The sequence below is a fragment of the Lineus longissimus genome, chromosome 7 (assembly GCF_910592395.1).
Source record: "Lineus longissimus chromosome 7, tnLinLong1.2, whole genome shotgun sequence".
NCBI classification, from domain to species: Eukaryota; Metazoa; Nemertea; class Pilidiophora; order Heteronemertea; family Lineidae; genus Lineus; species Lineus longissimus.
The window spans coordinates 17,427,993-17,442,567 of NC_088314.1; the positions used below are offsets into that span (position 1 = coordinate 17,427,993).

The 14,575-nt window shown below is 41.1% G+C and overlaps 1 protein-coding gene across 1 annotated transcript; it reads right to left on the reverse strand.

The window, feature by feature from the left end:
• Positions 1–276: 276 nt before the first annotated feature.
• LOC135491667 (uncharacterized) lies at positions 277–12,620 on the reverse strand. The gene is made up of 9 exons (XM_064777648.1): positions 12,527–12,620; positions 11,273–11,369; positions 10,595–10,851; positions 10,273–10,360; positions 8,810–8,971; positions 8,283–8,558; positions 6,124–6,260; positions 1,140–1,207; positions 277–581 (listed from the first exon to the last, which is right to left on the reverse strand). Exons 2-8 carry the CDS (start codon positions 11,334–11,336, stop codon positions 1,193–1,195), a joined length of 999 nt encoding a protein of 332 aa, XP_064633718.1. The 5' UTR covers positions 11,337–11,369; positions 12,527–12,620; the 3' UTR covers positions 277–581; positions 1,140–1,192.
• Positions 12,621–14,575: the final 1,955 nt, after the last annotated feature.

Genomic DNA, 14,575 nt, shown 5'->3' on the forward strand with positions numbered 1-14,575 from the left:
GTTGTCGATACAGTCTACATGATGATTTCAGCACGCGAATGGAGTGATCATACGCACATTTTGCGTGTTTATACACCTTTAAACCTACAAGAAACGCTTTAAAAAATTGTTCAGACCATCTCTACTTGGATATACTTAAGTCAGATCACTGGTCACAACTTGAGATTGTGGGTTGTGGCTGGTGGCGTTTTCGACGAAGGACAATAAATATTTTTGCCTTCGAAAACGCACCTCGCGGATACGAGTGAAGACGAAAATGTGTATTTCATGCTAGGATGACTGTTTTATTCTGAGTACATGTATTATGTTACAACACAAATTATTAATGCAAAAAGAGAGCTGCCGTCGGTTGTATGTTGCGCAATATACCGCCATGTCCGCGTTGTCGGTCAATGTATCCTTCATATTTTGCCACGCGCACATTCATGCGGAATGGTTGGCCAATGAAATTGCTCGTAACCCGTCGATTGATGTTGCCAACCTCACCTTCATGATAAGGTTACTCGTCTTCGATATACTACGTCACAGTACACTCGTGTCAGGTCGGAATGGTTGTGCAAATACTTCCGTAGAAGATGTTCCTGTCATAAAAGAAATTGGGCAATGCATGATTGTGTATTCACAAACAAGTAAAGTTTCACGTTTTACAAAGCTTTGGAGGCAAAACCAAAGGACGCATTTTGCTAAAATACTCGCCGGATTTTCTTAAAGGTTCTGAAAATTTTTAAACCCCTGAAATTGCAGATATACATGTATTTTGAGCTGAAATTTTGACTTCGATAGAATTATCGTTCTATTACGCGTGGTCGGGAGTGGCTTGGACAACCCGACATTCACCCCGGAGAGAGACCTCAAACAAAGTCCAACAAGGGAAACTCGGCAAATTTTGCAGGCCAAATTCAATTAAAAACAGCAAACAGGCAGATGCTGGCTTAAACCTGACCGAGAAACGGGTTTCATGGGGGTCGGTTTTTACTCAGTTTGTACTGGTTTTTGTTTTACTCCGTAATTCGGTATCGGAGGTCTCGATCGGTAAGCAGACAGATTCTCCAATTCGGGTAATGCTCGGAGTTCAGGCTTTTGTTTTCTATCGTTTGATACCGCTCTGCTTGTCCGTTAGCGAAAGGATTATTGCTTACCTTAATAGACTCTTTTCAGCTGCTCATTGCTTCGATATAGTATCTATTACGGACTACTCTATATTTACCTGCAAAGACAACAGTAACTGCTTATTGTGTTTGATAACTTGCACCGTGCCCCTTTGATGTCACAATACAAATGTGTCGTGTATGACTTAGTTCATTGGTCATGTATGTAATATGTACTACTACTATGCATTGACTTCGGACTTGGTCAAAGGTATGACGATTCTAGTGCTTGAAAATAGCTCTGCACAATCTGTGAAGCCAATGCTATGCACTATGTGCTGTGAGATTCAAGGCTGTAGTAACTCAGTTCCAATCTTCTCTCAATAAAGCAGTGTCAAACGCCATCGGGAGTATAGCAGGGTCGTTTGCACGCGATATTCGCTTGAACCTTGCTTGAACTGTCCATTGTACCGCCAAGCCGCCATGTCGACTTTCAATCATTCCCTGCCGCTTTTAATTGAGGGCATTGATACCGAACTGGAGGTATTGGTTGTCTCACCAAAACCACTCGGGTGGCGCAAAAAGTAGACCAATCCGAGGCGAAACCGAGGGTTACGCCAACTTTTTGCTACACCCGTGTGTTTTTGGCGAGGCAATCGAAACCGACAGTTCGACTAAGCGGTTTTGGTTGCCGATTCTAAAAGGCCTTAGTCACAGTATATCATTGTTTCTAATACAAAATACATTACGCCTCGTTTTGATCGGAGCGGTCTTGGTATCGTAACCAATGACCGCCTGGGTAGGTATAAAATTCTGAATTTTAGCAGACGAATTATTTTCACCAAGAAGCAACGACTCAGCCCCACAAAACAATGTCAAGAACACGAGATTTTGAAGTATTCCCCGATATTGGGATTTGTGAAGTAGGGAGGATACCCGAGGACTCTTTCGAGGTCGTCAGTCAGGATTCAGAAGAGGTCAAAGACGAGGAAATGGTAGAAATCGAGCTAGCAGACTGGGAATTCCCTTGCTGCGTGACGTCATCTTCACAAGCAACAATATGGCGGAGTTCCGGACACCATGCTGGATCATTCTTTGCCGAAAACGGAACATATATACCTTTCAAATCGTATTTAATTTGTTTAATTTTGAAACCTTTTAGAATAGAAATTAATACCTCGCTGTCGGTCATTGGTTGTATAATCAAGACCGCTCGGGTAGACCTCAAATTACGTCCAAAACTCTCGGCGAAGCGCCTCGGGTTTTGGACTGCATTTTCGGTCTACCCGAGCGGTCTTGATTATACAACCAATGACCGCCAGCTCGGTATTAATTCCTTAAACCATTACCTCAGGCACGTGGAAATAAGAGCTCAACATCCCCAAATCGACTGACAACATCCCCCCCCCCCCCCCCACACACACACGCACATTTGCAACACGATAACAAGGTCATCGCAAAAGATTTTATCAGAACTCCAACTGTTTTGCATAGTGAGAATACTACATTTTATCATGGCACACAGCAGTAATCTTTAATATCTACCTGTTCGCCGAAAATTGGTGGGCTATTGAGCTCTTATTTCCACGTGCCTGTGCCATAACTGCTGAATTAAAAAATAACCAAGGCACCGTTTGCCAACAGGGTTTGTGTTACTTATCGAGCCACCCACTCATTGCCGCCCTCCATTATATCTTGGTTACAGATTGCAAAGATCCAGGTTGGAAATTTCCCAGCTGGTAAGGGTGAGGAAAATGTCATTCACCTACCATATTTTCACAAGGTTAAACATTTTGAACATCTGTACTCATTCACAGAAAGGAAACTTGAAAATAGAATTCGAAATAAGGCTACTTCCCCACGTCAAACTACAACTGGCGCAGGGCGATGATGTACTTGGGGAACAACCCACCCTGAAGACAAGCATTCAGTGCTAGCTCTGGGCGATATGGTGTCTTAGGGGAACACCCCATCTTGAAGATCAGCTGTTTGGCTCCCCTCTTCATAACTAGACGCAAGGGCCCAACGCGCCGCGTAGCGGCAAAAAAGCGAAGCTGGCGAAACATTTATAACGGGTCACCGTCACTTATTATTGGACTTATAGCGCATTTACGGGGTTGCAACTATTTTGCTTTATAGTGTCACCAGGAAAGAAAAGCATGCGACCTAACGCCGATCTATTTGTATAAAGTGATAATTGGAAGGTATATAGTAGGAAATATCAATAAAATAATCATTCCATGTCGTCTTTTGAGGGCATTTTTGATTGTAAAAAATATATGTGTACGTCACCGTAGTCTCTGCAATGATAATTTTATCAGAGCAGTCTCGCGCAAGTAGAAGTTCTTTACCTATTAGTTCTTCACTTATTAGTCTCAACGTCTGGTGCAAAGCCAGACGTTTTCCATTACGATTTCACTACGATGTTTGACAAGAAGGAGCAGTGCGCGAGATATGCTAATGAGCAGACTTCCCTCGCTTGAGTTTCTGAAGAATGTTCCATATCGCGCTAAGCTCATCACTACTGATTATGTCAGGCGTGCAACGGTAGGTATCTGCTCCCCAACTTCCACCCTAATACGGTACAATAAGTTACCATTTGATGGGAATGGGACAATGCCCTCACTGTGTATGGAGTCATAGGGATAAGAAGACATTATTCATTAGTGTTGGTACAAGTGATTTTGCCCAAAAAGCATGCGCATTCAAAAAACAAAATATGCAAGGTATCACGTAGCCTACATGACCATGACGACGTGCAGAAAGTGCACTGGCCAGTGCATACCCTATGGCTATGTACTAGTAAACATGGTAAACATGAACAACATCATTATTCATCGGCAGTTCATTTTACTCCGAGCTTTTCCTGAAACATGATATAGCCATGATGATTAGGCCTACCATGTACCATGACCAATAACAGCACTAGATCATGTAGATGTCAACAAGTTCACATGAACCGTATAATCCTGCATGGCGCATGTGGGGCATGCGTCTAAACCAAAGCCCCAAAATCACTTGTTTTGGTCTATTTCACTTGTGTTTCCCCCGTCTCCCAGTCCATAATACATTTACAGTTTACAATCCCCGATCATGGCCCAACAAAAGGTCATCGGCTGACTAAAGGAACACAACTGTTCAATGGATTGTGTTGAATGCGATCAAACTACGTCTTTTCAATCGTGGATTGTAAATTTAACCCCATGGGCCTAGGGAAGGCCCTATAACAATACTTTCGACACAGTTATTATCTCCGCTGCCTCCACCATGTTACACACAGTGCTCACTGCTGATTCTAAAATGCGCCACCTAGTCAAAACAGGACATATGTTCTTCTAGGAATAGATCTCTTTCCAATATTTCGTCATTCCACTATCGTCATCACCTCATCATACTTTCATTGACATTACAGGCACACATCCACAGAGCACTCTTCAAATCATCTACACAGTGGTTATCCAACTAGGATTATAAAGGTAATTTCCTAGCCCCGCACAGTGGGTTTCAGTCTTGATAAAGGGGCACTATTGCTAGCAGCTTGGTAGGCAAGATAAAGTTAGACGAAGTAGCCGATAGGGGTCTCTCACCCCTCAAAGTCCGTCACAACTATTCAAGTTTGTACAAGGAATACATGCAGCGCTGACTCTAACAAGACCCAATGGGAATGTCGCACAGTCATCTGTCAAAAACAAGACCTATGTTGCAGTATGATCTCTTGCCAATATTTGATAATTGCACTATCGTCATCACCTCATCATACTTCATTGACATTACAGGCACACATTGACATAGACCACTGTTGCAGTCAACGACACAGTCGCTATCCAAGTAGCATTATAGAGGTAATTATCATTATCATACCTCATTAGCATGTGAACCAATCACATCGCGTCCTTTGCGATCACGGCAAAGCCTCATGGAATAATGTCTTTCACCGTTGAATAATTTTTCATATTCCATGCCTACAACTTCAATTTCTTCATATTCCATTGCTAGAAGTTCAATACTAATATAATATCCAAGATAAAGTTACAAGAAGTAGTCAATAGGGGTCTCTCACCTCTCACTGTATGTCCACACTATTCACGCTTGTACGAGGAATACATTCAATGCTGAATCTAACAACACCCAGTGCCCTTACTCTGTATATTAGTCACTGGAAGATGGCCCATTTCACTCCTTGCTTCTACTTCACCTATAGTCTCATTGCAAACGCCTCAGTTCTATGATATCACATTCACTTTCAGCTGTCATGCAACGCAACAACTGTGCTATCTGCCATCGCACATCAACGAAGAAGTGCAGCCGCCCACATTCCACTTCACGTCTGTCCGACTAGCTGCAATCCTCGAGGACGCCCCACTGTACCACGATTTCACTACGATGTTTGACAAGAAGGAGCAGTGCGCGAGATAGGCTAATGAGCAGACTTCCCTCGCTTGAGTTTCGGAAGAATGTTCCATATCGCGCTAAGCTGACCACTGCTGACTGTTGACTGTGCTTTGAGAGAGACTGGCGCCATGCCTAGAGATATGACTGACCCCTATTGGCAAATTTGTATGACTTTATCTTGCCTACCTAGCTGCTGCCTATAGTCTCCCTTTAACTGCGGAACACTTCAAAGTCGATAAAATGCCATGTTCCACCTTTTAATGTGTTCAGACCGCCATTTTCAAAATAATCAAGTCAGGACACTGCCTTCTAGTCTCATAATAAATTTTGCTTTCCTCAATAATAACATTTCTTCTTCTTCAATGCTTTCATCATTCCAAACCTCTCCTCCTCTGACTTTTACAGGGGTACAGTCATGGCAATCAAAACCCAAATACTGAAACCAAATGCCTGTTGACTGTGCTTTAAGAGAGACTGGCGCCATGCCTAGTCTCTCTTAAAGCACAGTCAACAGACACCAACCCCCTCAGACTCAGAAACCACAAACGCCCAACCCTTCCTGCTACCTTAATACTTCTGGATTCGCCCTGATACCCTTTGATGAGTCAGTGAAGCAACGAGAATTAAGGCCGAGTTAACCAACCTTGCGTTTAGACGAATCACGCATTTCACACACGTCTCCCGTCCACCCGTATCGACAGATACAGTATCTTGATACAGAACCATTAGCATTAACACAGGTTCCTGCATTCTTGCACGGGGAATCTCTACATTCTTCAACTGAAAAAAAGAGTTGCAGAGTATATAACAAGGTTAAAGGCCATATATCTAGGTTTAAAACATGCTTGATACTCATGAAATATGTTGAGGGTTAAAAAAACAAGATCCCAGACATTAAAAAAATTCTAATAATAAAGTCATTATTTAGTTATTTCAATTTTCAATTTTAAACTATTTGAATTTCCCACCACACACAACTTTAGATTAGTTCCACATGTGGCCGCTAGGGATTTGTTGATGACGTAGATCAGGCTATTCAGAACAAAGCAAGATGGCTTCCGCATACAGTTCAGAGAGTGAGAGCAGTGAATTTGAGGATGTTTTGGTCGATACAGGAGGATATTTAAACGTTGAGCCGTACATGTTCGGGCCATTAATATCACTAGCGATCATTCGGACGAAAGTGATGAGGAAGTGGAGGATGAACGTATAAATTTGTCTGTATTACCTTACTTTATTACAAGGTATATCGCAGCTTTGAATTAGAAATACATTATGTTGGTTTAAGTATTGTATAAATTGATGTATTTGATGCAATTTTCTGTAAAAAGAATCGAATTTGAAAAATTAATTAAGTTCTATAAATTTGCCTAAATTGTCTAGAAAACCTAATTGGACCATATTTGTGGGGTCTATGTTTTTTTTGGCATTGATCCTGTTTCCCCACTTCATGAATAAGCTCAAATAACACTTTCTAGATGTGAGATTTGACTTCTAAAATAAATGTAACCGGTTTTCCCAAAAATTTTTATGTATGGTTGCATGATAGGAATGATGCCGATATACGGGATGCCCTCGTGAATTACGATAGCGTATCCTTTCTGTACTATAAAAGTAGGACCATACATTTCGGAGGTCCACAAAAGAGTACCAGTCGGACTAAGTAGGCCCTGGTCCCGCCTTTTTTGTGACTTGTCATGCACAATCTGCAAAGGGCCGCTTCCCATACCACCCTTGAACATTGACTAACAAAACATTAGAAATACCCGCTGGTGTGGCTTGCATATATTTAACCAATGACTGTGACGACCTGTGCATACAATAACATTTAAATAACACTGTTAATGGAATATAAATAGCCATGCAATAAATGGCACCCTAGTGGGCTCTTCAAAATGGCACCCGATACCGATATTCACGAGGACGACCTGTATTTAATCCACCTACTCACTGAGTCCAATTTACCAGCACAGTTCGATTATTTCTATGTGCGAGTGCACCCTGATCGGACTTTACTTAACAAAATAAGTCTCTACAACAAAAACTACTGAACAGAATCAGGCGACCTTGCTATCATTCTTCTTCTATAAAGATTCCCCATCCACTGATTTCAATGGTTTTAACATAGTGGTAGTATCCATTTGCGTTTTTTTCAGGACCACCCTGTATAGCAGCCAGTTTGTTTTACTCCCCTCCTAACATAGGTCGTTAACTGTAATTCGCGATCCTTTTAATTTGTTTTCACGAACAATTTTTGTTATAGGAAAACTGAAAATTTTGAGTAATCTGTCAATGTGAAAATCGCGAATTCATTTTGTTTCCCTTGAACTATTTATAATTTGGAAGTATAGAAAGGGGGTTGCATGACAGTGCTGGAATAGCAGCAAGTTTTATTTTACATTCCTTCCTAAATGTAGGTCGACTACTGTAAACCACAATATTTTAGCGAGCATTTTAATTTATTTTCGCGAAATTGTTCTGCGAATGGAAAAGCTAAAGCTAAAGCCATTCTGAGCCTTTTAATCGTGCCCCATCAAGGCTGAAAAGTTTGTGCGAAAATAATGCATGGACTAGATATAATGTACAAATATATGCTAGGTTAGGAATTTTATCGACACAATCATGGGTTTCCTTTTTTTGGCTTTTTTGGGGAGCATCATCTTCCTTTCTTTTATAACCCCCCCCCCCCCCCAACATGTCCAAGGAAACAGCTGTCATGGCTATCGATAGGTTGAACTTGCGAGGGAAAATGAACGGAATGACAGAGACAATTTAGCAGTTGTCAACACTTGTATTACTTACTGTCCTGGCAGTCTGTGAAGATGGCAACACTTTCGGGTGATGGTTTGCTCACAACAAACTGTCCATTGCTGGAGGGCGGCAAGCTTATGCATATGTTGCTGTTGGTATTAAAGGAGAAGGCGGGGCAATTCGATTCGGTACACTCAGCTGCACACTCACTTAGTGTTGTGTCTCGTTTGTAAATCAGCATATTTTTAGCTGCAAACGCTGGGAAACCCGCTGGCAGTTCAAGACCGAAAGTGATACCGTTGACGGGTGGATCATATACACATCCATCTATGAAAGAAAGGCATCAAGTGGTAAATGCATTATACATTAGATACACCATATAGTTTCACCGATCTGAGAGCGTTTTTTCTGAATACCCAATTCAAGCTAGTACCGAGACTGTGTCGAAAGTATTCCGCACGAGCGCCCATCGAGTTGAAGGTGTATACGTTTCTTGGTTCCCTATATTAAAATACACTAACGAAAAGCTCGTCAAATGACAAAAACAAGAATTGCAAAAAAGCAATTTCTTCACGTACCATAAGCGGGTCCAATTTCCCCGTCTGTAGGTTTCACCGTAGGCTGCAATGTAGGCTTTACTGTAGGTTTCTCGGTAGGCTGCAATGTAGGCTTTACTGTAGGTTTCATCGAAGGCTTCAATGTAGGCTTTAGTGTAGGTATCACCGTAGTTTTGACTTCATCTGTAATAACAAAGAATCGTACATCTTGGCGAGTAAAAATAATATTCTAAGAGATAAACCTAGTCCTTTCGGTCATGTTATGTGGTGGCCAAATTTGTAGATACTGAATAAAGAATATACCCCTTATAAATAATAAGCAAATAATTTCGCGGCCATGAAACAAGGTTTAAAACAAAAAGCTATGTGCGATGATGTCTCACTGGCACAAACACCATCTCTTTGACATGTCAGACATAGGGCCCACGGTGGGTAAAGGTGCTTTTGTACCTTTCTAACGCAATAGAAACAAGGCCCTCCCACAACAATTCTGGAGGGGTACCCTCGGATAAATATGATAAATGCAGGCCTTGCGCCCCTGAAAATGAACTAAACTTTTCTTTGTTTCTTTTGTGTCGTCATTTCCCCTCCAGGTAAGCACGTATTTTTCTCAAGCATAATAAAGCCACCTACTAGTGATTGTTGTTAATTCACTTCATCTAGTTTGCTGGCTCCAAACTAATTCCTTTGTCCTAATCATGCGCCTTAAAATATTCCACTACTTTAATTGATAAGTGATTGTAATAAAGCCAATTTAAAGGGACAACTTGGGTTTGTGATATGTTGGTTTTTCATACGAAAATGGCTTCCGGCAGGACCGCAACGTCACCAAACAGGATCATTGAAAAATCGTTGAACTGCAATAAACAATGCACTAGAACTGGGTCTAACCAAAGGCCTGTCTGAAATTCACAAGCCATGTCCAAAACTGCCTCTTGAGACTGGCGAAAATTATCATCATAGATCAGCAGTGGTGTTATACGACATTTGGCGGCGCATGGTGACAAGCAGGGGTATTATCCTCCTGGTCAGGTAAATCCCATGCCCAAGTTGACCCTTTAAGTACTTGTTCTGAATATTCACCCCTACCCACACCCCCAAAAAAGTAAAACAGGGAAAGGGGTGCATTTTCAAGCACCAGGCACCTTAAAAGGAGCTCAAGCGAAATGGGGTTTGTGCCAAAATGGGATTTCGCACACTAACGATCCAGCCTACTTTTTACCTTTTCTCGGGCGGTGAAAATGAACCGTCTCATTTTCTATTTTAAGTCTGGCGCAGATCAGTTATCTAGATTAGGCCTGCTTAACGTGTGGACAATAGGATACGCAATATGGTTGCATTCAATAACTTGCGTATGACTTGATGATGCTTTGATACCTACTGAGATGCGGGAAGAGCATTGTATTTGTCTTAGGAAATACGCTTTAAATCAATTGACCGGGGATATACTAATGTGTAGTGATTTTATACTTTGAAATAATTACCTCCGGAACAAGCGCCGTCATGGATTATCAAGTTTCTGATGGCGACACGACCCTTTCGATCAGCATGTCGAACACCCTCAAACGCAATCTGAAATAATGGCATCACCGCTTAAAAAGTCCATAGAACCGAATGAAAAGAGATCTTTATGAATACATTATCATCATATCGATTCCTTCAAATCCGTCAAAATAAATGATATATTTTTAGATATTTTACGAGTATTCATATATTATTTGACGACTTTTATAGTGTAAGTCAACGATGATATTGTCTGATAGGTGAAACACACCCCTCTTTATGGATTAGATTGATGCTATTTACCATGTACTGCTGCTTCCTTTCAGTTATATCAACTGTCGCATTGTTCCAGCCTTCTCCACTGCCGCGAACTGCTGACCAGATCGGGGCTCCTATGACGCCACCTATCTTCAAGGCCACTGTCAGGTTTCTGTCAGCGGATTCTTTGATGCGGTATCCGAACTCGAGGCATTTCTCTTTCGTTGGATAGATCGAAAGAGTGAACATCCGGCGATGTTGCGGTTTTGGACATTCACAAAGCTTTGATTCCAACTCTTGTGCTGTGTGATAAAACAAGTGGAATTAAGCATTGGCTTGAAGGTATTTGACCTAAAATAGGGTTAAAAATAATGGCTGTGAACATGATGTAATGTAAGATGAAAAGCCCTAGCTACTTGGTAAAAACCGTAAAGTACACTCACTGGCGGTTACCTGTACTCAAATCGTGACCAGAGAGTGGTGCGAAAGAAACGCAGACCAGAAGCTGAGGTGATTTGGTCGGTCTCGGCTTCAGTGCAATCAAAGTCTTTCACATAAAGAGACTCTGGTGAAATCAACAGCATGTGCCTTTTACCCTCTTCTATGACTGATGCTGCCATTTCTTAATGAATATTTTTACTATGAAATGTATATATATTGCTAGTATATCTGTAGCACCGAAACTCGTGTGACACTTGTAAGTGCATATATGGCTATACTTACCAGCAGAATGTGTTGGCGCGGTGACAGCCAGAATGGCCACAAGAAGAGGGATCAACGGATGCATCACGTATATGTTGACGATTCTTCAAGAATTATCCTGGGTTTGAAAAAAAGAAAACAGCGAAATTAAGATGAAATTATGATGAAATGGAGAAAAAACGGGGATGAATCCGATCTCCGAAAGAAAATCAGGAGTGTCTGGCCTCGAAGCCTGGAGAAGTTTCGAAAAGCCTTCCGTGTTTCTTAACAACCTCTCACACATTTGATTTAAAGTATACGACTTGTTTGATACGAACATTTGCTTGACCCTCTTGCACCCGGATTTGTTTTGAAATCGCGACTTTTTCAACGTAATTTGGCCTACCGTTACCAATGGCATAGCGGAGCCGAAACTGATCACGAGATGTGCTGAACGTGTGTCACTGGATCGCCGACTATAAATACACAATAACTTTACAACACTTTTCGAGCTTAGAGAGAGACCTGAAGGCCCTAGAAGGAGGTCAGAAAAACCAACTTCGTCAAAACGTCGCGTTTTCAAATAAAAAGATCCGAACATCCACTGAATGCAATTTTTTCGTGATATACCCCACACACGAGTCTCAAAATGGCATTGATCTCAAAAACAATTCCCTTGTAACGCGGAACGTGGCTGTAGATCGAGAAACTTCATGAGACATAGGATTCTGGAATGTTGGCCATTTCGCCGAGAGAAGGTGTGATGCCAGTTCTAAGAATTACGATATAGCTGAACCATTCAATGAGAGGGATTTTTTCTGCTCACCTGGTGGTGATAAATCCGCCAACTATTCGATGGAACAGCGATATTTCACCACTCGGAGAACTTTACCCTTAAGGGGTACTCGTCCGCCGTGTGGCATGAATACAACAATCAGGACCTTTCATTGGTAATGTAGTCAAAGTGTCTTTCCGAGAAATGGAATATTTCCGCAGATCCCTACGTATTATTGGCCCTATGAGTAATCATTCAATTGAGGAATAAAACGGGTAGACTTCGTCAGCGCATGAATGAATAATTTCGCGGTTGTCGTTTTACTATTTTTAATGCTTGCAACTATGTGTACCATCAACAAATTTACTGGCAAAGTTGATTCGATAGTACATTTTCTGGAGGAAGGGGGGATCGGGGTGCTTGAAATAGAACCAGAATATCTTGTTCACAGATAGAGAGTGGGACATAGGATAAATTAGATGTACATTAAGGAAACTTGAACAGAGAAATTTTTTACTTACCAAAAGTGTCAATGTGATAAAAACCTCGAAAAATATGTGGATTAGAATTCAAGATATTCAAAATCGTAACAATGCTCAGCAAACTCTGTGTGCAGCGTCAATAAAATCAGACGAGGGAGTGTCACCACGAGGGTGTGCAATCATTAAATAAGGCACCCTGGACAGGATTTCATAATGAATTTACCTGCTGTCGTCCCTGCTGGACATGCGCTATCAGCTATCGGGTGTGACATCTGTCTGTATTACTAACATTTCAGCGCTGCCCTGCCGACGAGGGGAACAATACTGTTCAAATGTCAAGAGAGAATACTCTCATTATAACAAATCATATCCCAAAATTAAGAGCGCTCTATCTCAAAAGGCACTCATGTAATCATAATGAAAATTACTACATTTCCTAATCGGCATTTCCCCCCACAGTGTGTGTACATTTCATTTTGATGCAGTCATTCAAAATGTCATTGCTTGAGAGTCCTAACTTGGTGACAACAAGTGATCAATTGGCCCACCATCTCTTCTTCCATGCACCAACTGATAAAAATATAGTTTCAAACTTTGACCTTTATCTATATGTGGCCAAAAAACAGGTCGAAAAACGCCGTACAGGTGATCCATGACCTTTGGTTTACAGGTATCTCTGCAGGCAACATCTCGGGGATCATTCTGGACAATAGAGAGGTTAAGATTTTTATCAGAGAACAAAAACGAGAACGAGGTGGTTTTTTTCTCTTGTTGACGTCATCAAGTCAAACTGATTGTTTTGTATTATTGTTTTTAGGCACACCAGGCATTATAAACACACTGCTTCATTTCATTTCTGACAACAGGCAATACGGTATCTATCGTCAAAATACCACCTCGCTTTCGTTTTCGCTCTCGGATCAAAATCTTAATCTCTCTATTGCATTTTTTTCTATTTTCTTCAATTGCTTGTCAAATAGAGACTAACAAAGCTTTTTGCCAAAAAATGCGGATGTGTGTAAAAATACCAGATCTATATATGGACTAAATTTCATTACCGTACATGCAATGAATCGAGAGTTATGATCCCTTGAATTTCGGTGCAGTTTTTTTATCCACCCCGATATTATGTGCGTTGATCTTGAATAACTTCCACAATATGAACTTCTCAGTTTGTTTACTTAATTTCAGCTGCACGGACCTGTGATCAGTACTTTTCGTTTCCAGTTAACTTATCTCACTATCTGAATTACTTTACTTTACAAAAAATGTAGCATGTAGATCCTTGAGATCGTCTTATCCCAAAATTTAATACCAATTTCTAAAGGCAGGTCAACCAAATGGTTGACTGTGACAATCATTGCGGCTGCTGTTGAGCACATGCTGTGCACCAGCAAGGTCGAAGTACAGCTGCCAGTGCAACAGGTTGGAACTTACGTTCCATCCTGTTTAGGCGATATATAGCCTGATATAAAGCGACTCGCAAACGAATGATCTATGTCTCTCTGACCTGTAATTATAATCGCTGCTATGAACGACAAAAAGATCCCTCGTCAGCGGGTAACATGGCTCAGTGATTTTGATATTAATCGTAGACACTAGCGATGATGATAGAATTTACAAATTTGATAATCTCAAATATCTTGACTTCTGTGAGATATAGAAACATGAAATCAAGTATTACACATATCAGTTCAGTTGAGGAATTCCATTGACTAATCCGTTTCAAGGTCAAAGGTCAAGGTCATTGTGAGGAGACTGACATGTCATATTTTATAGTCGGAAATATCTCGACTTATCGGACAGACGGTTGTATGAAACTAAATGGCATGTATGTTTGTGTTGTTGGGGCGTTCAATGAACTAATCCACTTCAAGGTCAAAGGTCAAGGTCAATGTGAAACTTATATATCACATCTGATAATCGTAGATATCTCGACTTGTCCGTCATAGAGAAGCATAGAACTTATTAACGAATGTGCATATGATTATTTCAAATGCGGAATCGCTTGTTAGTCTTATTTCTTCTGATGCCTCCTCTCGTAGAAGATATATCGGTTTTCTTATTATAAAAACAGGTCCTGCTGCT

Excerpts from the sequence above, each read along its gene's own strand:
- LOC135491667 (XM_064777648.1), bottom strand. The coding sequence starts at position 11,336 with ATGCATCCGTTGATCCCTCTTCTTGTGGCCATTCTGGCTGTCACCGCG. Across the intron at positions 8,972-10,272 it reads TGACGGCGCTTGTTCCGGAG|ATGAAGTCAAAACTACGGTG; the intron begins GTAATTATTTCA and ends TTGTTATTACAG. Across the intron at positions 8,559-8,809 it reads GGAAATTGGACCCGCTTATG|ATGGATGTGTATATGATCCA; the intron begins GTACGTGAAGAA and ends TTTCTTTCATAG.